The 25,006-nt window shown below is 45.6% G+C and overlaps 1 protein-coding gene across 2 annotated transcripts in view; it reads right to left on the minus strand.

Moving 5' to 3' along the window:
• Positions 1–10,489: 10,489 nt before the first annotated feature.
• The window catches only part of UBA1 (ubiquitin like modifier activating enzyme 1), a 42,688-nt gene continuing 28,171 nt past the window's right edge, over positions 10,490–25,006 (minus strand). For both annotated transcript variants that reach the window (XM_063119542.1, XM_063119543.1), the window contains exons 6-26: positions 24,632–24,738; positions 24,259–24,349; positions 23,494–23,626; positions 21,575–21,672; positions 20,683–20,829; positions 19,102–19,278; positions 18,656–18,763; positions 18,141–18,221; positions 17,903–18,058; positions 16,419–16,584; positions 15,649–15,845; positions 15,203–15,267; positions 14,753–14,948; positions 14,252–14,326; positions 13,448–13,637; positions 13,072–13,160; positions 12,735–12,827; positions 12,426–12,617; positions 11,470–11,571; positions 11,250–11,350; positions 10,490–11,164 (exon numbers count right to left, since the gene is read on the minus strand). In XM_063119542.1, coding sequence (XP_062975612.1) covers positions 11,029–11,164; positions 11,250–11,350; positions 11,470–11,571; positions 12,426–12,617; positions 12,735–12,827; positions 13,072–13,160; positions 13,448–13,637; positions 14,252–14,326; positions 14,753–14,948; positions 15,203–15,267; positions 15,649–15,845; positions 16,419–16,584; positions 17,903–18,058; positions 18,141–18,221; positions 18,656–18,763; positions 19,102–19,278; positions 20,683–20,829; positions 21,575–21,672; positions 23,494–23,626; positions 24,259–24,349; positions 24,632–24,738 — 2,700 coding nt within the window. In that variant the 3' untranslated portion in view covers positions 10,490–11,028. The remainder of the gene's footprint in view (positions 11,165–11,249; positions 11,351–11,469; positions 11,572–12,425; positions 12,618–12,734; positions 12,828–13,071; positions 13,161–13,447; positions 13,638–14,251; positions 14,327–14,752; positions 14,949–15,202; positions 15,268–15,648; positions 15,846–16,418; positions 16,585–17,902; positions 18,059–18,140; positions 18,222–18,655; positions 18,764–19,101; positions 19,279–20,682; positions 20,830–21,574; positions 21,673–23,493; positions 23,627–24,258; positions 24,350–24,631; positions 24,739–25,006) is intronic.

Genomic DNA, 25,006 nt, shown 5'->3' on the forward strand with positions numbered 1-25,006 from the left:
CAGCTTAAACTTCCATTAAAAACTGAAAAGCACTACTGCCAGAATTGAGTAGCCACAGCTCTTGGTATCTTCATCCTAAAACCCCTATGTACTTTGCATTGGATGTTACGGTCTCTATCAAAGACTTAATTCATGTTTTGCTTGAATGTCTTATGTATAATGATCTTTGAAATAAATACATTTCTCCTTTGCTAAAATCGCTGAAGGGCTCCTCATCACATGCTAAAGTTTGTCATTTGTTATCAGATGCAAAAAAATGTGTTTCTTTTAGAGTGACGAAATTTTTAGTTAAGTCTATGCAGATACGTTCTACACAATGCATGAAGGGTTTGGGTAGTGACCCCTTTTTTATGATGCTCAATTATTTTTATTGTAAACTGTTCTTTTATAACTTGTGTATAATGGCTAACTGCTTGTAACACAATAAGTTCAGTTGCCTGTTGACATTCTCTTCCCCTCCTTATTGTTTTACTATGATTTTATTAGATTGTAAGCCTATGCGGCAGGGCCTTGCTATTTACTGTTTTACTCTGTACTGCACCATGTACATTGATGGTGCTATATAAATAAATAATAATAATAATATTCTCCACCCCTCCTTGACCATGTCTCCTGTAACTAATAGTTGGCTCAGAGCAGTAATTCAAAACTATTTTGCCAAGTCTCTGCTTCAGAGCAGAATGACCAGTCAGTCATTGTAGAGAAGAGGCAGACCAGCTGAGGCAAGAGTGTAACACCTAAAGCAATAGGCAAGCCCCTTCACATGTGAGCATTGTAAAGGCTGTTAAATTATTTTTAACAACACACCGCTAGGGAATGACTGACAGGTATAGACTATACAGGCTATATCAAAAGCTTGCCTGGGGCCTACTATTGTAAATGCATTGTTAGTAGCTTCTGCTACCTCATTTTACCTAATGGCAAAAGGTTAAGGCAACAGAAAGCTTTATGTGGTCCCTCTAGATCAAATACATGCCAGCATTTCAGATAGGACTGGGGAAAATCACTACCTAGAGATACTTGGGATTTGAAGAACCTTGTCAGGCACTTAAGCTGCAACATACATTTATGCAGGAGTAGGAAAATGAACATGATCGTTCTTACTAAACATGCATGAGATACTTCTGGTTCCCACAATGGAAGAATAAGTTATGGGCAAAGCTTTACTATAGACCACGTCAAGGAACTTGTGGCCCCTCCAGATTTTGGTTGATTCCCAATTCCCATATCCAATGTGACCAACACACAGGGTTGAAATCAGTTGCAGTCCAGCAACAACATGAAGACTATGTATTACCCAGTCCTATTGTAAAGTCAATATTAAACTCATTTTCTTCTTTAAGTAGTACGAATCCCATTTTTACATCAATACTTGGCTTTCACGTCAATAAAGTATGTGAGCTAGGGAGGCTTGGAGGCCTTTTAGAAATTAACCTCTGGTGAGTGTGGCGCAGAGTGGTAAGCGGCAGTTACTGCAGCCGAAACTCTCCCCATGGGGTTTGATCCCAGCGGAAGCTGGTTCTCAGGCAGCCAGCTCAGGTCGACTCAGCCTTCCATCCTTCCGAGGTCGGTAAAACGAGTACCCAGCTAGCTGGGGGAAAAGTAATAACGGCCAGGGCCACCCTGCTACAAAGTCGGCCAAGAAAATGTCAGTGAAAGCAGGCGTCCCTCTAGGAGTCAGCAATGACTTAAGTGCTTGCATGAGAGGTTCATTTGCTTTCCTGAGTGACTCACTATACTTACCTGTTCTCTGTTAAGGCGGGTTGTAAAATATCTGGATCCTGATCCTTACAACATGGAAGAGTACTTGCATAACACTGAAGTGCAATTTCCATTTATATCTTTGAATGGCAGTTATTGTCCCTTTTGGCGTTACAATTTGTTCAACTAGATCAGTGGTTCCCAAAGTGGGCGGTACCAACCCCTTGGGGGCAGTGGGATTGCATAGGGGGCACTAAGAGGCAAGGGGGCGGCAGGGGGGCACTCAAGGTGGTCTTTTCTGAGAAGCACCTCTCCAGAAGGTCTTAAAACCCAGGGACCTTTTTATGGGAGAAGGTAGTTTGGTCCCAAGCCATATAGGGGAAGAATCCACACATGTATTAATACTGTTTAAGAAGAGTCCTTTTAACGGTGAATTGAAATGTTTCAAAAGCACCAAACGCTAATGAAGAGACATACCCTGCTTGGTGTGCCCCGCCACGCCGGCTGCAAAACAGGCATTCACTCTTTTCCCTCCCTCAGCAAGCCTGCGGCGGGTGCTTAATTAAATATTCAATTAATTGTTACTGTTTTGAATTTTATTGTTATTATCTTCCTTAGTGGGTCGTTGAAAACCGCTATTCTGAATAATGGTTTTTATAGGGTAGGGTAGGGGGCACTGGGCATGAGTTTGTGGAACCAAGGGGGCGGTTACCTGAAAAAGTTTGGGAACCACTGAACTAGATGTATTCCTTCAGAGGGGGAGGAAAGCAGCTAGGGAACATTTGCAGTAATCTGGATATGCAGTTCTGTACTTTTAAAAAAAGGCATTCTTTACCATCATCTTATCCTCTTCTCACAATTCTCCTCCTATAAGTCACACACTCTAGAGAAAATCTAATCAGGAAATAGTATTAAGGCTCTCATTCATTCACCGGCTACAGCTGTTCACAGGTGCTCTCTACATCCTTCAACTTGGAAGATAATGAAGTGCAAATAGCAGCATGCTGGTCCTTCAAAGCAGCAGCATAACCCATCATTTCATTATGAAGTTATCTAAGTGCTTCACTGTAAACAACACTACAAACTACTTATATCTAGTAGACATCTGCACTCTTAAGATCCAGGCGAATAGTCACAATTAACCTTACTCTGCTAGAGTATTCAAGGAGTGCAGCTTTCATACTCCAGGTTAAGGAAACCTGCTAACCAAAGCAGCAAAACTTACTGTATTTCTTCGATTCTAAGATGCACTTTTTCCCCTAAAGTAACAGCTCTAAAAATTGAGTGCGCCTTAGATTCGATGGCGCCTTAGAATCGAAGAAATACGGTAATTACATTTGTCGAGTCTGCAGCGGGACAGGCGGGGAAAGAGGGTAGGGGGTGAAGAGCGAGCAAGAGAGAAGGGAGTGGAGAGAGAAGCGGGGGGAGAGGGGCAACGTCTCGGAGCATCTCAAACGTTGCCGCCGGGAGCCGGCTGGGAAGGACCCCAGCTCCAGCAGGCCAGCGAGCTTCCAAAGAGCTCGGCCTCGCCTCTGTTAAGGAGATGGGAAGCGGAAGAATCACCTGAGCAGTGCTGGTTGGGCTCGCCCGCCCACCCCCACCCCCGTCCGTGTGAATGGTGCAGACCAGCTTTTGAATGCATGTGTGGCTGTCCGTTCCCAGGCAGGGGACGATTGGTTCCTGCTTCCCATTCATGTAACCTGCCTCTATGTGTGTGGGTGCGCACGCGCGTCTGTGTCTCGCTCGCTGTTCCTCTCCCCCTCCGCTGCGTGTATGTACCGTAAAATTGCTTTGCTGGCTGATTGGAGAAATTTATTTTTTCTTTGAATCAAAGCTTTTTTTCCCTGCTGGTGGCACTGAAATTAGTGTGTGCCTTAGATTCGATGGCGTCTTACAATCGAAGAAATATGGTAATAATAGTAAGTGTTGGCTTGTTAAAATCTAGTATAAAGCATAAATGTGGCCTGAATGACTGTCTCATACTATTTCAAGAGAACATGAAGGAACTAACAATTTTAGGATAAAGGCCATAATAGCCAATCAAATTGTAATTAGTTTAACAGAATTTTTATATAGTCATAAGGCAGTAGAAGTGCAATAAAAATGCTGCCAACCTTCAGAAGATTGCCATTTTTAAAGCCCCACCCAAAATGCACGAATTCAAAATTCACAAATGAAGGGCTTGTATGCTGCTTTCCTTTGAGATACCTAATAGGGTATTCCCCTAGCTGGTATGGGCATTGGAGCACAGCACAGGATAGATGTTGCCCTTAATCATGCCATAGTGAAGTGGCATGATTAAAAACAGGCCCTTAAGAACATAAGTGCCATGCTGGATCAGACTAAGGGTCCATCTAGTCACACTCTGTTCACATAGTGACCAACCAGCCATCGGCCAGGGATGAACAAGCAGGTCATGGTGCAACAGCACCCTCCCACCCATGTTCCCCAGCAACTGGTGCACATAGGCTTACTGCCTCAAATACTGGAGATAGCACACAAATGCAGGTTGCTTACCTGTAACTGTGTTTCTTCGAGTGGTCATCTATGCATTCACACATATGGGCTTTGCGCCTGCACAGAGACCAGACCGGAACCTTCTATAGCTGAGTGGAATGTTTTTGGCGGGAACCCCTCCCCCATGCTACCGCGCACGTCCATGGGGTTCCCGCCCTTACCTCAGTTTACAGGAGTCCGACATTGTGCCCCCATAAACATGAGTGTAATTTCAATAAAGTACATTCCACATATAACTGTGTCATTTGTAAGTCTCACACCACCAAGTGGGGATGGTGGGTGGGTTGTGTGAATGCATAGATGACCACTCGAAGAACCACAGTTACAGGTAAGCAACCTGCATTTCTTCTTCGTGGTCTCTATGCATCACACATATGGGCGAGTAGCAAGCTGACATATCTTTGGAGGTGGGTTGGTGCATCATCTGAAGATCTCCGAGAGCACTGTCCTTCCAAACGAGCAGTCGTGCCTAGCACGGGTGTCCAAACTGTAGTGCCTAACAAACGTGGATGGAGTGGACCACGTTGCAGCTCTACAGACTTCTGTCAAGGGAACACCTCTGCTGAAGGCAACAGATGTTGCGACAGCTCTGGTAGAATGAGCTGTCACAGGTTTCACAAGCTCTAGTTTAGAGATAAGAGTAAGCAAGTTCAATTGTCTCTACAATCCAGCGTGACAGTTGCTGGCATGAAACAGGGAGTCCCTTATAAGGCTCACCATAACAAATAAACAATTGCTTTGTTTTCCTAAAACTCTCTGTCCTAGCCTTGTAAAAGGCAAGAGCTCTCCTTACATCAAGTGTATGTAAAGAAAACTCAACAGGTGTTGTTGGATTCGGAAAGAAAGCTGGTAGAGTGATATATTGGGACAGATGAAAGGTTGACACTACCTTAGGCAAGAAGGCAGGGTCTGTGCGTAACACAACCTTATCTTTGTGAAAGATAGTGTAAGGAGCATCTATCCTGAGAGCTCTAAGCTCACTTGCATGTCTAGCAGAAGTGATGGCTACTAAAAAGACAGTCTTGAATGTTAGAAGCCTAAGGTCAGATAAGGCCATGGGCTCGAAGGGCTTCTTTGTCAATGCCTGTAACACCACTGATAGGCTCCATGGTGGAACAATACTCTTTACTGTCGGTATCATATTTTTAAGCCCCTTTAAAAATTTCCTCGATGTTGGATGTACAAAAGGTGTAAAACCATCCATGCCTCGATGAAAAGATGTAATAGCCGCTAAGTGAACTCTGATGGAAGTGAGTTCGAGTCCCTGCTGATAAAGTGCCAATAGGTATTTGAGAATCAATGACAAAGGGCAAGATTCAGGTGCTTGATTGTTTTCCAAGGCAAAAGTTTGAAATCTCTGCCACTTTGCCGTATAAGATTTTCTCGTTGAAGGCTTTAGTGATGCCAACAGTATATGGTCTACAGTTAAATCCTTGGTACGAGAGGAGGAATGGATGATATTCTCCATGCCGTCATCTTGAGTGTCGACAGGTTTGCGTGTCGAACCCTGCCCTGGTGTCGAGACAACAGTGTCGGTATCGGCGGGAGTCTGATATAATTCCCGTCCGACAGTCGAAGGGCGTGGGAGAACCACGTCTGTCGAGGCCACCACGGTGTGATAAGGATGCAGTCCGACCTGTCCGACTGGATTTTGGCCAGCACCTTCGTCAACAGTGGAAACAGAGGAAAGATGTAAAGATTTCCTTTCCAGGTTCTGGTGAAAGCATCTCCTAGCGAGTGCTTTCCTCTTCCTGCTCTGCTGCAGAACCTGGAACAAGCTGCGTTTTCTTCGGTAGCGAAGACATCGACAGCAGGGAGGCTCCAGTACCGAAAGAGAACGTCTCTTACTTCGGTATCGAGCTCCCATTCGTGGTCGACGTGGAAAGACCTGCTGAGAGCGTCCGCGATGATGTTTTCCTTGCCCGCTACATGGATCGCAGTCAGGTGAGTATTTCTCCAGTTCCAAATCCTGAGTGCTGATCGATTCAGAGGATGAGACCTTGTCCCACCTTGTCTGTTGATGTACGCCACTACCGTGGTGTTGTCCGTTGCGATCAGGACGTTTCGGCCCTCGATCATTTGTGAAAAAGTTTTTATTGCATTCTCCACCGCTAGCAGTTCTAGGTGGTTGATATGATGTTCCCTCTGGGAAGGAGGCCAACGGCCTTGAGCTGTGAGGGAGTCGCAGTGTGCTCCCCATCCGATCAACGATGCATCCATCATGATCGTTACCGAAGGAGTTTCTTGCTGGAAGGGAACTCCTTCTAGGAGCGTCGACATCGAAAACCACCATTTCAGAGATGCCCTTACTTCGCCGGGCATCGTGTCGAAGATCGAAAGTTCTTAAAAACCAGGCCTGCAATATTCTCATTCTGAGTCTTGCAAACCTGATGACTGCAGTTGTAGCTGCCATCAAGCCTAATAGCCTCTGAATTGTCCATGCCGAGACCTTTCGGCGGCTCTCGGTAGCAATGGCTAACTCTTGAAGGGTGCTTGCTCTGGTTGAGGGCAGGTATGCTCTCCCATCCCGAGACGATAGGGTTACCCCTATGAAGTCCAGCTTCTGATGTGGGGTCAAGATGGATTTCTCCTCATTGACCCACAGACCCAACGAGACCAACAGGTTGAGGGTGGTTGAAATGTCCGCTACCAGATCTTTTTTCAGGACCGTGAAGTATCGGGAGAAAAACCTCTGGTTGAGTTCCTCTGCGGGTACTGGAGAGATGGCTCCTTTCGCTAGGAGGGTCTGTACCTCGAGAAGCAGAGGAGGGGATGGCGCCGTTACTTTCACCCCCGAAGAAGGAGGAAGGACATCGAGCTCGATGGCATACCCCGAGTTGATGATAGTGAGCACCCAGGAGTCCGATGTTATTGACTCCCATTGATGGTAACGTGGTGCTAGGCGGTTCGCAAAGGGAGGTGGATCTGGGATAAAGGAGTCAAACCCGCTGCTTCTTAGAGAAGTCGGCTGACGTTTGCTTTGGAGCTGTTGTTGCTGCTGCCTCTGCTGACCTTTCACTGTCGACAATTGTTGCCTGGCTATGGCTGAAGCTTCACTCTGGAAAACTCGTGCCAGCTCTTTTTTGTCATTTGGGAGATGTTCACATAGTGATCCTATTTTCTCCCAGAGGAAGAGCTGGTATCGTGCCATGGTAGCCTCATAGGCTGATGCCCTGATGCCCAAAGAGGCAGAGGAGTAAATCCTCCTGCCCGTATGGTCCAACTTTCTGCCTTCTCTGTCCACGGGTGCAGAATGTGCCTTCTGTGAGTGGCCTTGAGCCGACTCCACTACGATCGAATTAGGTTTGGGATGTTGGACCAGAAACTGTACATCTTCCTCTTGGACTCGATAGAGGGTCTCTAGCCTTTTCGATGTGGCTTGAGTCATAGCCGGTGTTTTCCAAGATAATTGAGCCGTTTGCTTTAAAGCATGTGGAATAGGGATGGCAAGTCATTGGTTGGTTGTGGACTGGAAAACGTCGTAGATTGGATCGACGACCGATTCATCCATTTGCTGGATCTCCAGTCCTAATGCCTGAGCCATTCTAAGCATATGGTCAAAAAATCTGACCATATCGTCGGAAGGGGAAGAAGGGTCCTTGTCATGAACCTCATCTTCTGGTGAAGGCATCGATGGAGTAGCCGACAACCCCGACTCAGAATCCGATGGGTAATTATCCTCAGGCAAGGATACTGTAACCACCTGGAGGTCTACATGCTCTTTCGGTATCGTGGTAACCGCGGCAGTCGATGCCGATGGCTGCGTACGGTGTCGAGGCGTCGACACCGTGGACGTTTGGTGGGCGGGCGGTGGAGGCAGCGGTAGATGACACATCCTCGTAGGCGGAGGGTGCGCATAATATTCTTCTTGAGGGTACTGGTGGTCACCCTGGAAGTATCGTTGTGGGCGATATCGATCCCATACATAGTCGCCACATACTGATTGGGGATAAGAGTATTGAAAAGCTCCTTCCCATTGACGTGTGCCTTGGCGAAGGCGGTAGAGGGATTAGTCCCTGAACTTCTTGCAGCCTGGCAGGCTCTCGGAAAGAGGCCGCTGAAGCCGAATCCTGCAACTCGCCCTCCGATAGACTGGGAGGATGTGTCAGTACCGTAGCCATCGGTACCGACTGGGATCTCGATACCGAGGGAGGCCTCGGTATCGAAGCGGTCGGTATGGCAGGAGGAGTAGAGTGACTCCTAGCCAGTTCCGCCGTGCGGGATGACCCTAACGAGGGTTTTTCCGCGTCTCGCTTCTTCTTCTTCTTCTTTTTCTCCATTTCAGAAGAAGATTTGGGAGTCCGGGCCTTTTTGGAGATTTTCCTGGCCGTGGAACTCGCCAGTGACCGTCCAGGCGTTAGGGGTATCTGAGCCCTATTAGCCGCTCTGGAATGTTCAGGCACCTCAGTGCAACGGTCATCAACGGACTTACTGGCTGCCGTTTGTCCAGGCGTTAGGGGTATCTGAGCCCTATTAGCCGCTCTGGAATGTTCAGGCACCTCAGTGCAACGGTCATCAACAGACTTACTGGCTGCCGTTTGTCCAGGCGTTAGGGGTATCTGAGCCCTATTAGCCGCTCTGGAATGTTCAGGCACCTCAGTGCAACGGTCATCAACAGACTTACTGGCTGCCGTTTTGTGCATCCTCGAAGATTCAGCCAAGACTCAACTTTATGGCCTTCACCTAGGCACAGGACGCACAGGGAGTGCCCGTCAGTTGGAGGGAGCTTAGCTCCACATTTCACACACTTGCGAAATGGGGCCTTAACTGCCATACGGCTAAGCGCCGCGATCGAAATCGCTGAGGAAAATCTAACTACTAAAAATTTTTATTTTTTTTTATTTTTTTTAGATAGAATAGAAGAAAAGATGTTAAGAAGTGAGAAATAAGCGAAAAGAGGAAAGATTTGAAGTAAAAAAGGATTTTAAAGAGAAAACGCTAAGAGGTTTGGTTCTATGGTCTAAGCACAATGGCGGACGACGAAGAACTGAGGTAAGGGCGGGAACCCCATGGACGTGCGCTGTAGCGTGGGGGAGGGGTTCCCGCCAAAAACGTTCCACTCAGCTATAGAAGGTTCCGGTCTGGTCTCTGCGCAGGCGCAAAGCCCATATGTGTGATGCATAGAGACCACGAAGAAGAACCATCAGGACTTGTCAGAACCTTTGAATAATCGAGTCTCTTCATTACCATTCACATCTCTGTGGAGTCACATCTTACTGTGGATGTCAAGCTAAGAAAAGCCAGAAGCGAATATAATGAGAATGGCTTCTCACACAACAGGACAGTTGCAAAGCCAAATAATCAGTGATTAGATTTGCTAAGGTCCCAAATCTAGGGACAGTGCACAGACAAAAAGGAGTCAAGTTGCTTCCTGCCTACCTTATATGCATGGGGGGAAAGAGCACCTTTGTCCTCTCGCAGGTTAGAGCAGGAGGTTGGTGCACATAGGGGAGTGGTGAATCAGCTGGCTGTGGGCTGGATTTAGACTCCAGTTTTGCAGTACTGCATTAAAAGTTGGAATCCGGTTAAAGGATTAACATGGGCCATTCCCAGACTTAGTAACAAATATGGCCAGTCTGAGAAAAACATTACTGAAGTTCACTATTAGGCTACAGATAGATTCAGGTTTCATGCTATTACTAACTGAACTTTAGAAAAAAATAACAATTCCAGCCGTTTTGTATAAACTTTCAAAAAGGTTTAAGGGTCAAAGAATCCTTAAAACTACAGAAACTATATCTGAGCCTAATACAAGCTCAGATCTGAAGAGGGATCAACATAGCCCCTGCTAATGAATATGGTCAATCCACCTCAAAGTGAGGGGATGTTCTGTCCCAGCACTTTAAAGTGGTATGGTTGTGCAGTTGCTTCCTCATTAAATCCTGACTGGGAAGGCTCATTATAAATAGAAAACTAAAGAGGAAAGGATTCCTGGGGGAGGAGAACAGTTCATTTTTCCGATTTAACTTCACCACAATTAACTAGGCAATGTTACCAGCCATTTGTCATTTTCTTAAAACTGGACCTCTTTCATCAAGGACACAATACAGATAACCTTTAGTCACCAAGCATAGCTACTATTCAATTTCCTTTGTTCAAGGTGATGTACATTGATAGTGCTATATAAATAAATAAATAAATAAATAATAATAACAATAATAATAATTGCATCTCTCTCTCTCTCTCTCTCTCTCTCTCTCTCACACACACACACACACACACACCAGTACTTCCCCTCCTCTGGTTCCTTAGTTTGAACAATAAAGGACAATTGGCTTTTGCAAACGTTTATTGACTCATTTACTTCTCTTACCAGTTCTGACCTACGCCCTCCACCCACTCAGCTCCTCTCCCCTCCAAAGCCAGCTAGGGCAAGGCCTCCGGGTGCTCAGAAGACAAGGGGGCGTTTCCTGTTACAAGCCCCATCCCCAGAATAGGATGAGAGAGGGAGCAGCAGCCTCTCCCACCAGTGAGTGATGGAGGGGGAGGGGAGGAGGTGGTGCAGAGCCAAAACACAACACGACTAACATTAACAGGATGAGGACAGGATGGGAGGTGGGGGTTAAGGCGCCTCAATAACATGACATAACTGCAAGGACTATGGGTGGGTGGGGGGAAGGCCACAGGAGTGGAGGTTTTCCCCCCGGGCCCCGTTGGACACAAAAATGAAAGAAAACAAATCCTAAAGGGGTACAAAAGTTATTTCATGTTTTGAGTCACTTTAACTGTGACGGGTGGAGGAGGGAGGCGGACCCTCCCCCGCACTAACAGTCCGTGGCAGGCAGATGGGCGGTGCTAGCAAGGGAACCGCTAGCGGATCGTGTAGCGTACGTAGGGCACCTCTGTGTCATCCCCACTCTCGTCATTGCAGCACAGCTCAAAGACCAGGGCTTTCACATGGCGGCCAATCTTCTTCTTTGAGACTCTGGTGACAATCTCAGTCATCCTGTGGGAAAGGGGCGTAATCAGAGAAACGCAGGGTCTGCTGAAGGTGCCCACCCTTATTTGAACACCCCCAAAGTAATACATACGGCTGGTCATGGCGCTCCCTCAGCTTGGCTGGCTGCATGAAGAATGAGTAAAGCATGGAGATTCCCTGGGACAGCATCGTTATCTCCAGATTGTGCTGCTCCTACAGAAGAAGGAAATGTTTTTACTAAAAGCTTTTTTTTTTTAGATCTTCATTACAAAGCCTCCTTCCCCAAACGTTAAGCTACGGCAGGTAATGGCTCGGGCCTCCTCAGCTCTTACCTTAAAGTAGGCCAGGAATTCACGCAGTGTCATTTCCTGCCCATCTGCTTGGACACCCTGCACCTCAAAACGGTCCCACAGAGTCCACTCAGTGTCATAATACTGAAGAAAAAAACATTAGGAATACAGGCATTAACTAGAGAAGCACCCATCAATTTCTCTAGGCTCATGGATCTATAACTGAGCCTCAGCATTATCGCCCAGCAACCAAGCCCCTACAGCAGCCTTCCTCAACCTGGGGCGCTCCAGATGTGTTGGATTACAACTCCCAGATGCAGTCCAACACATCTGGAGCGCCCCAGGTTGAGGAAGGCTGCCCTACAGGAAGATCACTTCTACGCATGCTCCCTTCACGCCAAAGAAGAAAGTGCCATTAACAGTAACATCAGCTCTAGCTACATATCATTTCTAAGTTGTGTCCAGATGTGAGAGAGCACAGGGCCCTCCATTTGGTTTCCAAGTCTCCAGCCCCATCCCATCCCATCCCAAATTAGTGCATGAAGAAGCTGGGATAGCAATGCCCTCCTCTAATGGATAGGACCAGCAAAAACAAAAAGTACGAAGAAAAAAGAACTGTAAGGGGTCTGTTGCAAGAAGTATCTTAAAACCGTTCCTGTACTTAGCAGCCAGACATGAGTTTTTGGGAATTCCCATCCACCGAGTAGTGGGAGGCTCCAATTAATGGTTGTATCCCCCTCACGTCCAAGTCCCTCAGGAGACATGAACCCACCACAGGAGAAAGGAAAAATGCTTTCCCAATCCTTCAGCAATACTAGCATTATTGCTTCAATAGTAAGGTGTTGGAAGTCCATAGTACTCAAAGGAGAGAATATAGTAAGCAAGTTGGAAGGATTTTGGCTCATGGGTACAGGCCCCATTAATCTATTCCTTGCTCCAAGCAGGTATGAACGAAACAAGGATGCATACATATGGGGAAAAGTCATCATCACACTCACTTTGTTCTTGGGACAAGAAATGGGGTCAGAGAAACCAAAGAAAGGCAATGCCAGGTTGAGGAAGCCATTCTTGTAGGACTCAAGCCGCTTGTGGCCCTGTATTACTTTGTACAACTCCAGACACACCAAGCCAACTACAGCTGCCGTCGTCGTGGCAATAGCAGGAATGATTTTCCCTGCAATCAGCTTACTCTGTAGAGAGAAAAAAACATCTGTGAGGCCACTGACATGGAAATTCCACTGCCCCCAACCTCCTCCCACTGATCACAATCACAGTCTCATCCTCCACAGCTGCCGGATTAAACCTACCGTGTGCCGATCAGCAAGAGGAATCTCATAGTTCTCTGCTCGCAGGTTGGACGCAGCCACAATGAAATCCATATGGAAATTTGTGTCATCATCCTGAAATACAGTACGAGCAAAATGACAGCTGTGTTTTCCAATAGGCCTACGGTGCCACATGTCTCCCAGGAATCTCTTGTGGGTGCTCTTGGCTCTGCACCATCAGCAAGGCTGAGTTGGAAACCTGAACAAAGGTTCCGGACCAGATCCCACAAAATGCTTCCAAGAGCACTCTGGTGTCAGTTTGAAGTCACTCCTACTCTGCCAAGTAATGTCGAGGAATAACAAATGCTTTTGTACGTACCTTTTCAAAATCAACAGGAAACATCCTGAAGTCCTGCAGTTGCTGGGGACTTGGGAGTGAGGATTTCAGTTCTTCTAATCGGCTGTCATCTGGGGAAAAGAACAGGTGAACTAAACTACAAGCCCATGCCATGCAGCCCTCCTCTCAGCAGGCTCTGGAACCCACTGACTAAGCCGCTGTATTGGGAAACAAGTTCTCCTCATTAAAGTCATCCCATTTGCTGATCCCCTGTGAATTTTGAGAGAGATCTTTAAGGTGGACTCCTGCATTGAGCAGGGGATTGGACTCGATGGCCTTATAGGCCCCTTCCAACTCTACTATTCTATGATTCTTTCTTCTGCAGCCCCACCATACTCCCCATTCCAGCAGGCCTTACCAACGGAGGCGTTAGCGTTCTGCAGCTCCTGATCGGAGATGTGGATGCGGACGCCAGACTTGGGAGTGAATTCTGGAACTTGCACCTGGTGCAGCACCTCCACTATAGCTGCCCTGTCCCTGGTGCCAGTGATGCCATATGTTTGTGCAAACAGGTTTGCAGCTGCCACCACATAATCCATGTGCAAGGGCTGCGGAGGCAAACAGACAGTTAAACAAGGCAGGCAGTTTCTCTGTGAGCCTAGAAAACCACATCTACTCCCAATTAGATTTGGGGTGATGGTGTCCAGATTATATCTTCCACTCATAACCCTCCCCATGTTTCCTCACCACGTCTTCATCTTTTTTTTCTTACCACAGAAAGCTAATTGCTAATTTTTGTGAACCGCCCAGCTTCGGCTATTGGGCGGTATAAAAACGTAATAAATAAATAAATAAATAAAAATTTGATTATACTATTGCCACTTTCACACCTCAGTTCCCTAGGTTTAACCACATTGTCTCCCTAACATGTTATTTTATACGCCAGTGAAACCTGCATGATTTGAGGGACACTTTTTCTAAAAGAAAACACCCCAAAACCTTGGAAGACTAATGGCAAACCACATTTCTCTTCTAGTCACTCTTCTCCTCCTTTTAAGAAAACATGGATACCAAGGCTGAATGCAGTGAGGATACCATTAGTCAGCTTTTCAAGGACTGCAGACAAGGGCAGGAATAATTTCTTCCCACCACCTTCTAACGGCCACTTATCCATTTGAAAGTACTGCAACCCCTCAATTTTTGACCCCATCCCAGTGCTTACACTGTTGATATCAAAGGTGAGAGCGTGAGGGCATCGTTTTGGACCCGACCAGAAGAGAGTTCCTGAATTAGTTTTCTGAAAGAAAACAGAAAGAATCTCATAATCAATATAAACCATAATCAATAAAATACAAATAAATATAAGTACCATAAAATAAAAATAGAATACAAAAAATATTCAAATTCACAAAATTTTCTTCCCCCTCGCAGCCTAGAATGAACATGACAAAAGCAGCACACAACTGGGCCATACTTAATGTCCAAATGCCTGAGAAAATAAGTACATATTTGCCTGGCATCAAAGAGATGACAGTGCCAACACCAGGTGAGCTTCCTTAGGTAAAGCATTCCATAGATGGGGTGCTATGACAGAAAAGGCCTGTTGCTGAAGTGCCACCCCTTGAACTTCTCTTGGTGTTATGATGAGGGTAGCAGCAAACTTGCTGTTCTGCTCCAAGAAGGAAGGGCTGAAGCCATGGCATGTTATCCTTCCCTGACTTACCTGGTTTGGGGGAAAGTTGTGCAGCAGCTGACGAATATTATTACTATATTGGGTGTGCCAATGATTGCATGCCCAGGCCACACAGTCAGCCCATAACTTAGGCCGGTCAGTCACCAAGCTCTTGTAGACAGCTTCCAAAACCTCCAAAGGTTGAGTGCCTGGAAGTTTCTGGGTCCGCTCCATGAACTTGGCGTCTCTGGAGGAAAATGAGAGCTGCATTAACAATTTTCCAACCTTCTGGATGGTTCTGGAAGTAGCTGGAACATATCCCAACTACCAGTTCACCATGCTTTATTAGTACCCATCAGACCAACATTAGACATTACTAGCCAGTCCCAAATCCACTGCACTGTCTACTGATGCTTGGAGCTAGGCTTTAGCCTCCATGATGAAGGCCAAACGGAACCAGCTCTGGCTGATTTCAGATCCTCAATATGACATTTTACTCACGTGATGTACTGGTTGACATTATCTGCAGGCTGCTTGAAAAGGCCTTCAAATTCATCCCGGGCCCACTGTCAAAATAAACAAATAAAAATAAGAATTCCATCCATGAAGCATGATTGTACAGTGGAGGTTTTACAGTACGCAGCAGCTGCTACGGCCATTTGGTACCAAACACTAGCGCATAATTAGACAGAATAAAAGTCATCATAGTAACCACCCCTGAACATACAAATAAAAAGTATAGTGGCATCTTCTGGAAAGGTGGTGAGGGGGATCCAGTCTGTTTCTTAGAAAGATAGGACACAGCAATCTGAGATGGGTAACATACTGAAGAACTGTCAATAGCAAGACCACTCAGCCAAGAACTCAGGAAGAGTCCTGGTTCCTACCCATTACTATACAGCAGTTAACGCCTTCAAATTGGAAATGCAACCCAATACTAAACTGACCTGAAGGGTGTGCTCAATAGCATTGGGGAAGTTCTTGAGTGTGCAGATAGGAATAGATTTTTCCGGTGGGTCCTGGCTGGAGCTATAGGACTCTGTAAGGAAGGGGATCACCACCTGGATGTTCCCTTTGGTCCCCAATGTCCCCGATTCCAGCAGGGGCTTGCGGTAATAGACACAGCGACGGTCCATGTACATCCCTAGAGCAAGGGATGGGAAAACAAGGATTTCACAAGAGAATAGTGAAAGGCTGTCAACCAGGACAGTGCTGGAAACCAAAAGCACTCAGAGAGGAAGTGGAATGTATTCCATCACCACGAGCTGGGAGCCTTCATGTTTTGTGCGTACGAAGGAATACCACTCTTAACGTTTCCCTCTGACAGAAGCGTATTTACTACAGGAACATCTATAGCCTGTATATACAGACAGAACTACTCATGGGTCACTTACAATCCACTCTTCTTTAAAGTTAAGTCTCATAGATAAAGTGAATTACTCCCATCCTCCCCGTGATAATGAACAGGTTTGGTTCGGAATGTGTATATGAGAGAGAGAGAGAGAGAGAGCTAGATAGTAAGTGATTTGTATTTTCTTTGGCTTTGCCTCACTAATCACTCGCACCCCTAGTAATTTCATCAATTCTTGTCTACTGTCTAGCAATACAAGCACAATGGCATAGAAGCCAGTCTATGATCTGGTTTGCAGTTGCCTCCAACAAAATAGGTGTGTGCTTAGTTTAAAGATAAGCAAGAAAGCCACAGGCAGATACACACTAGCATCCACGTTGTCTAGGGCATTGGCCACTCCATCAAGGCTCTCGAAGAAGTCGTCGTCATAAACACGCTCAGTATCTTGGCCCACACGGTCTCGGTAGCTTGTAATGTGGATGTTTGGGTTCATTTCCTTTACAGACGCTGCTGCTGTCTCAGATTTCATTTTCTGGGTAGACAGGGGGTAAAGAGAATCTTAACAATTTGGTTACCAGCCTTGTCAGCATTACTGTTTTGCTCTGTGTTATGAGAGTTCAATTATGATGAGTGGACTTATTCTATACATCCGTGAGTTTACTGTGCACTGTGCACACAAGGAATATAGTAATTGACACAGAGTATGGTACCAGTCTGGAGCAAGGTGGCATGTTTCCAGCCCTCATGGTGTCAGAAAAAAGCTTAAGCAATGACTAAGTTACGTCTTGTAAGGAACCAAGACAAACCAAAACCATTTTATGCAGGGCTTCCAGAAGCTGGGTAACCAGGGGTTGAGAAATAGGTTTATTTATTTATTTATTTAAAACATTTATATCCCGCCCTATATCAATAAGATCTCAGGGCAGCATACAGATAAAAGCATACAGTATAAAACAGTAAATATACACAGCTAAAAACAAATTAAACCATAAACCAAGTTAAAACGATATATAATTTAAAAGTAGTAAAACTATTAAAACAGTTAAAACAATGTGCCTAGTGAATTCAACCGTTAAAAGCTTTGTTAAAAAGCCATGTTTTCACTTGGCGCCGTAATATAATAAGCGTTGGTGCCAGTCGGGCCTCTAAGGGGAGGGCATTCCACAGTCGGGGTGCCACAACAGAGAAAGCCCTCTCCCTTGTCCCAACGTAGCGAATGTGTTGTGCTGGTGGGATGTGGAGAAGGGCTCCTCCAACAGATCTCAAGTCTCGGGCAGGCTTATATAAGGAGAGGCGCTCCCTCAAGTATCGAGGTCCCAAGCCATTTAGGGCTTTAAACGTCATTACCAACAAGGTTGCTAGCTATTTATTTATTTATTTAGAATATTTATATACCACTTCCCGTTGAAAAATTTCGGAGCTGTGTACAAGATAAAATGAAAATAAAAACAGAATAAAACAGTTAAAACAAAATTTAAAAGAAGCAAAAACAGAGATTCAAGGCTGCATATTAGGGAAAGTCTTCTTGGAATAAAGATGTTTTCAGGAGGCGCCGAAAGGAGTACAAGGTTGGCGCCTGCCTGACCTCCAGAGGCAGGGAGTTCCACAGGAGGGGCGCCACCACGCTGAAGGCTCTTCCCCTGGTGGATTCCAATCTGAGGATGGATCTATGTGGAACCACCAGGAGCAGACCCTTGGATGCCCTCAGTGACCGGGCACGTTGGTAAGGGAGAAGGCGCTCTCTCAGGTATCCTGGTCCCAAGTTGTTTAGCCATGCTATGCAAGGCTACACATCTCCATGCTATTACACCCCACTCCCAGCAAAAGCAACTGCACTTAAGAGAACTGACCGTAACATCCCAAGGCCGGAAGAGGAACTGCCGGTTGAGATTCGATTTCTCAATGGTGTCCATGTCGGTCAAAGCCACTTTTCCACCTGGCCCGCACCCTAGACCAATCATAGCAAAGTTCTTCAGCAGCTCACAGCCAATGGCACCAGCACCAACCTAAGAGTGGGAGAGAACAGGAACATTAGCAGGATGCTGGGATGGAAACACCAAGGAAGAGAAGAATTGTGCTAGGACTCACCAGAAAGTACTTCTGCTGACCCAGCTTAGCTTGCAAGTCACTGCCAAAAACAGCAACCTGCCCATCGTATCGACAGAGTTTCTATCAAGAGAAATGAAACAAAGACAGACAACTTTCATCTCCTCTTCTTGTCAAATACTGGATTTCTCTGTTCCCCTAGCCCTGTTGCAGTCCCCCAAAACAAATAAATGTTTCAGCATATATAGTTTTCTTCCTGTATATTCCAGATGCTGTGTTTTTAGTTTTGCATAGCACTAGCATTTGGCTATAAGCAGTAACATTTCTTTGTATGTAAAATATGCTACCTGAAAGCTCTCACAATTTCTATGTATAAGTAAACAACACTACAGCCCCTCCAGCTATCCTAGTCCCTTCTACCTCTAAAGCCCTTTAATCTTCTCAGCCCTGCCCCTTTGCATCCCAACCTACAAAAATTTCACCCATCCATCTTGAGCAGCAAGCACGCTTCTCAGCGATTCAAACCCTGCATCTCACACCCTACATGGATTACTCACAGGGCTGCAATTCTCCTCAGTCAGGGCATCCTTGTTTTCCTCAGGCAAGCACTCCAGTGCATCAAAGTACAGCCACTGAGTGATAGGCATGAATTTGCCTGAACAGGCCTGAAGGAGAGAAGTGGGGAAGGAGAAAGTCATACCGTATTTCACTGGTGCCCCGTTGTTCGGCTTTAACTACAAAAAGGTCCGTCGATTGTTTAAGGATCAGGGATGGACCAACGATGCATGCCAACCCCACACAGCTCAGTCTTTGTGTTACAGAAGCAAAGATTTGCTGTGTTACCTGCCAAGCCCAACACTCTTGGTTGAGGGGGAGTTTGATGGGGAAGTCAGGGAAGGGAAGAACTGTAGCCAAATTACAAACGTGCTAGGACCAACTTCTCATCCCATCACCCAGCCAGTTTTCCAAATATTCCAACTGAATTCTTGGAGCCTGGCCTCACCTTCATGACTTCTTGTGCAGCCAGTCCCCCAATGAAGGCATTGACAGGTGCCAGGTCTCCAGTGGCTTGGAAGGCGAGTTCTTTGATGATGTCTTCATTCAACTGCTCTTGTTTGAGTAGGGGCGTTGCTTGCTCATTCAGTTCCTTGACCGAAGCTAGCACCTCACTAGCATCTGCCTGAGGAGTAAAGGGGAGAAGTCGGACACAGCCTAGGAAAAGCCCCATGGGGACGGGGGAAGAGTATAAACTAAGTCTTCCCAGAGACCTAGCTCAACGGGACTGAATTTCCCAAAGGCATGTGCAAAACTTGGCACAGAATCCAACATTGAAATGCAACTACAAGAACTGCACCTAACCCTACCTACCTCCCAAAGAGTTTCTAACCTGCATGGTTGCGAACATGCCGTTGAAATCAAGTTAACAGGAGACTTCACTGTTAGAGAAGTACAACTTCTGCCATATGTGGCTACCCATCCCTCCCATACAGCTATTAAACCCAGACTGTGTATGTTTATGATCCCAAGGAAGCACAGATAAAAGCATGGACTGCAATAACAGGCACAGAAAAATGATACTCAACTTTCTATGACTCAAAGCCTTCATTCAAAGGAGAAGGGGAAAAAATCATATTTATATGCCTGTAAAGGTATGCTTGAAAGTGTGTGGCCAGGTGAATGAAGGTGCTTGAGGCAGGAATTGCTCCTTGGTAGTTCCTTGGCCCTATGAACACACATAGTATACACAGAGAATCGTGACCCTCTTCCCAAATGCTACTCATGCTGTTCTGTTACCTGCTTGTCTCTCCCTACTCCAAGTCTAGCCCCCACTATCACCTAGGAAAACCACCCACAGCTGGCGGAGAGGGAAAAGAACACTGAATTGTGCCACTGTCCCCGCTCTGCCCCACCAGAAGGGCTGGCCTTCAACCATGGGCGGCCGGAGCTTCAGCCACCACCCACCCACTTGGCCAGCCTTCCCTCTTTCTTGCATGAGCTGCTGGCTGATCACTTGTTCCTCCCCACCCAATCGCTCACATCTTGTGCCCCAGATGCCCATAGAGCTCTTATGAGGTCCTGGGAGAGGTTGCCCCTGGCTGACCTCTCGCGATAATTAAGGCACAAGGCGAGAGCAGCGGCCATGTCAACAGGAGCAAGCGACTGGCAGGAACGAATGGGGCCACTCCTCCTGCCTTTGCCAGGAGGACCACCACGGCTTCAGCCGCCACCTGCCCAGCCTAACTGCTTCCTCACTTGCTTGGGAAGTCGGCTGGCCGCTTGCTCCTGCCTGTCCAATCACTCCTGCCTTTTGTTTAGCTACCCATTGGGCTCCTAAGCTATTGTCAGAGGCTGAGATAGTTGGAGCCCAAGGCAGGAGCAGCAGCAAAGTCAGCAGGAATAAGCAACTGGCAGAAGCGAATTGCACCACTCCCTGCCCTTGCCAGGTGGGCTGCTGTGGCTTCAGTACTCTTTGGATGCACATTTTACCAGGGATTTCTATGACTAGTGTGGCCAACTGTGACTGGAGAGAAACTCAGAAAACAGACACCATGAGAAAAGTCGAGGCCAATTTTGAAGAAGCTACCTGATTGCGGGGCTTTGGGAAACGGCTGTGTTTCTTGCGGAACTCATGCAAGGCCTGGAATCCCAGGTGCAGCTGGGCTGGTCGGTCAAACTTGCCAAAATCAGTGATGATGAACTCTGGCTCTGCCAGAGAGGAACGCAGAGATTTCTGAAAGAGGAGGAAAAAATGGGATTGCGTGTTCCCCATTCTCTACATCATTTGAAAAGTAGAGAAATACTTCCTTTGAACATAGAGCCATCTGCTTTACTTTTAGCCAGGGGCGCACAACCTTTTCAGCCCAGAGGGCCATATCCAATGTTCCCCAGGGGCCATGCATGTACATGTACACACACACACACACACACACACACACACACCTAACACCACTAGCAGAATGGGGAATCGCTTTGTACTCAGAAGAAGGACTAAATCATTCAGCAGTATTTTCGAATAACATCCCAAATACCCAGCCTCTGCACATCTACTCAGAACTAAGCATGAGCAGTGTATCTAATCAGAACGAAGTAGGACAAGTCAGTGTCTGTGGTGCCTCTAGCTTCGCAGACCTCACCAGGAGGCTACACGCAGGCCACAGGTTGTGCACCCCTGGTTTAGACTCCGGAACTAATCAGCCGTTACATTCTGAACTCGGATAAGACAACATTTTGCTGCAACTGGCTCAACACAATTGAGCCAGTGAGATGGAAGATGTGCCAAGACCTCTTCATAGCTCCCCTCTTCTATGGCTAAGTGGGGAGCTGAAAACTCCCTGTCTCCAAGCTTGCAGCCTAGATGCCTCCAAAGATATAGTACATGTGGTTCAACGGGAACCAGGTAGTTCCAAGGTAAGGGCATTTCCAACTGTGAGGATCTGTCTAGCAAAAAGGCAGAGCATGTTGGCTAAGTCACTTACAAAGCTAATCTTCTTTGGCATCTTGACCTGGGTGACAATGCCGCCACGCACATAGTCTGACAAGCTGGAGGTGTCACCAATGCTGAACGTGTAGGGGCCTGAAAAAGAGCAAGAGTGCACATATATGCTTGTTAGACCCATGGCCCCAAACGAGAACCTGCACTGAAAAAGAAATAGTACTGCACATGGAATATTACCTTGGGCCAGAGACCCCAGCTACCATCTGAATATATTACAGTCTTGGGGGGAGCTCTGTCACATGCATGAAGACAGAAAGGATAGGAATGGATTTTCTGATATTCCCAAAATTGGCAGGATTAAATTACAAATGACTGGGGAAGTAGCGGAGGAATACTACACACCCATGTAACAGGAAACATGTAGCAAGGAATGGAAACACGAGAACCGACTGTAGGAGGGGTTTTATTCAGTGCCACTATGTAAAGGGATTGTAACTGTTTTGAATAAGGGAAATGGAGCTCTCTCAGATGTGAAGCCAAAATGGAAGAAGGGGGTTTAAACTGCTCTAGTAATTTGGATTTGAAATGGCCCATGCAGGAGAGTGGGAAAGATGCTGGTATTGATTGGCCAAATTGCAAAAAAAGAGGAGAGAGACTCTCACAGTAAAACTAATAGCAAAAAAAGGACCAAATAAGTGGCTAAAGAATACAGATATAATCACTTTCAGAGGATGCAGTTTGTGGGTATAGATTTTTTTAACAAGCAATTGGTTTGATAGAATGCAAATGTAATGACCTGCAATCATTATTTATTTATCCATTATACTGTCTTAAGATTTCATTAAGACCTGAACATCAGCAACTGATCTCAAGATTTGAAAACAAGCAACTCCATGAAAGATTTAAACATTAGTAATTGCATATTACAATTATATAATTTATAATCAGTTACTGCTTGTTCAAAAATACATTAGCAATTGCATGTTTTAAAAGAGCAACTGTGTTCAAAACAATACATCAGCAATTGCATGTCAAAGAAAGCAACTGACTATTAAAGATTTACTATTGGTTGTTAAATACTGCATGTTAAACTTTATTACAACTTTAAAATTAGAAACTACACTTGCAATTGTATTCTCAAAGCAACAACCACCTTGTAAAAAATTGCAACTTCATTCTCTGAAAGCTATTACATTTGCATTCTATCAAACCAATTGCTTGTTAAAAAATCTATACCCACAAACTGCATCCTCTGAAAGTGATAATATTTGTATTCTTCAGCCGCTTATTTGGTCCATTTTTTTTGCTATCAGTATTGATTGGCTGCAATCTGGGTTCGGAAGGGGCGTTCACTCTGACAGTTATAAAAACAGAGAAGAAAGAGGGGGTGGTGAGCGTGTCCTACTGTCTAATTCTAAATAGTTTCTTTCTATGTTCATAACTATTATTGATTGATTGCATTTTTATACCACCCAATAGCCGAAGCTCTCCAGGTGGTTTACAAAAATTAAAACCATAAAAACCATTCAAATATAAAACAAACAGTATAAAAAAGCATAAGATAAAAAACAATATAAAAACACAGCTAGGACAAATTCAAGCAGTAGTGCAGAAATTAATGCAGATTAAATTAAGAAATTAATACTGCTCAAGCCTTCTCAGAACCTCAGGGATACAGCAAGCTAAAATTCCCAATAAATGTGACAATTTGACAATTTGTCACATTTATTTGGAATTTTAGCTTGTGACATATGTGACAAATTGTGACAAATGTGACATAGGACAATTTCTATGCTCTCCCCGTGCCCCCGCCGCGCCCTCAAAATCCCATGAAGGCATTACTATCAATTAAGGCCGTTTTGTCATGAATTTAATAAGAGGCTCCAACCATGACAGATCTCTCTCTCCACTAGCATCCAAGCTCTGTCCTCCTTATTCAAAGCACCAATGGGGGCTCACCAAGCACTCGGATTTCCATGGGATCAGAGCTGTTGAGTTCCTTCATGCCCTCAACTTCAGTGAAGGAAACAAAGTCCCCACTCTCAAAGCCATGCCGAGCCTCGTCAAGACAGGTTACCTCTCCAGGGCTCCCCTGCACAGGGGGGAAAAGGAGGGGTGGGAGGAAGGGATCAGTGCAAAACACGGTAGGCGCTCGGGTGTTTCTCATTAAGGAAGAGAATAAACCTGCCTCTAGGAGGGAGTCCTTTTTATTTTTTTTATTTTTTTATTTTTTATTGATTAACAATACACTAATACAATACTACAATAACAACAACAAGAAAAAATAATACATAAATTGAATAACCTTATAACATTTCTAATTTGATATTTTAAACATCATTCCATAACATAAAGTGCACCCTCCCACCCCAGGATCTATTCCTGTTTCCAAAATCTCATTGATTCTTCTGGAGGTGGTTTTCCACTCCCCTTAGATAATACATATTCTAGGAACTGTTTCCAAATTCCCTCAAAATCATTCGTTTTTGTTATCCCTCTTCTTACTTTTATATTACATGTTAATTTATCATTTATAGCAATATCCCAAATCTCTTTATACCACTCCTCAACATGATAATCTCCTTGTACCTTCCAGTTCCTAGATATGATCAGCCTTGCTGCTGTCAGCAAATTCGTTATCAATTCTTTTGTTTCTTTATTACATTTTAAATCTCCATATAATGATATAGGAGGGAGTCCTGGCTTCCTGCAAGAAGCAATTACCTTGGTAATCATGGAGACCATGGCGCTGAGTGGTTGCTCCCCGTTGGTGTCTGTCACAACCATGTCATCACCGAAGTCACAGAACAACTGGCTGTAAAGGAAAGGGGACAAGGCGAGGGCCCTATTGAGCAGCCCCTTCCACTGCCCATGAATGGATGCCACCCTCAGCACTTTCAGGGATGCCCCAAGAGGCAGGGTTGGGTAGGACACACGTCCTGGGGCTGGGAGTCAGGTAAGCTGATTGGACATGCCAGAGGTTGGAACGCCCAAAGTAGCACGTGCTAGACAGGTCGAACAGCCCAGCCAAAGGAAAGGGTAAAGGAAGGAGCGACCAGGGCATCGGTAAGGAGAGAAGGATGGGATTCCATCTTACCCAAAGAGTCCCTTTGTATCTGCCACTACCAGCTTGATATCTTGGTTGTGGCAGAAGTCACCAATTCGTAGCTGCTCCTCCAACGGACAGTTGGTGAGCACAATCACCTGCAGAGAGGAGAAGAAGACTCTTCAGTGCCATTCTAGGCCATTAATACACCTGAGCTCTCAAGCTCTTCTGTTCTGGCTCACTGTTGAAGGCTGCTACACTGCAGGAAGCCTAAATAATAAACAGGACTTCCTTGCCCTTCATAGATGAACTCTTCTCCCCTATTCTGTTTTCACTTCATTTTATGACACATAGAATCAAGGAACTCTGCTTTCAAGAACGTTAGATTTCCTGGAACCTCTCTCACCCCCTAATTCCTACAGCTAG

Source organism: Elgaria multicarinata, chromosome 3 (genome assembly GCF_023053635.1).
Source record: "Elgaria multicarinata webbii isolate HBS135686 ecotype San Diego chromosome 3, rElgMul1.1.pri, whole genome shotgun sequence".
In the NCBI taxonomy this organism is placed as follows: Eukaryota; Metazoa; Chordata; class Lepidosauria; order Squamata; family Anguidae; genus Elgaria; species Elgaria multicarinata.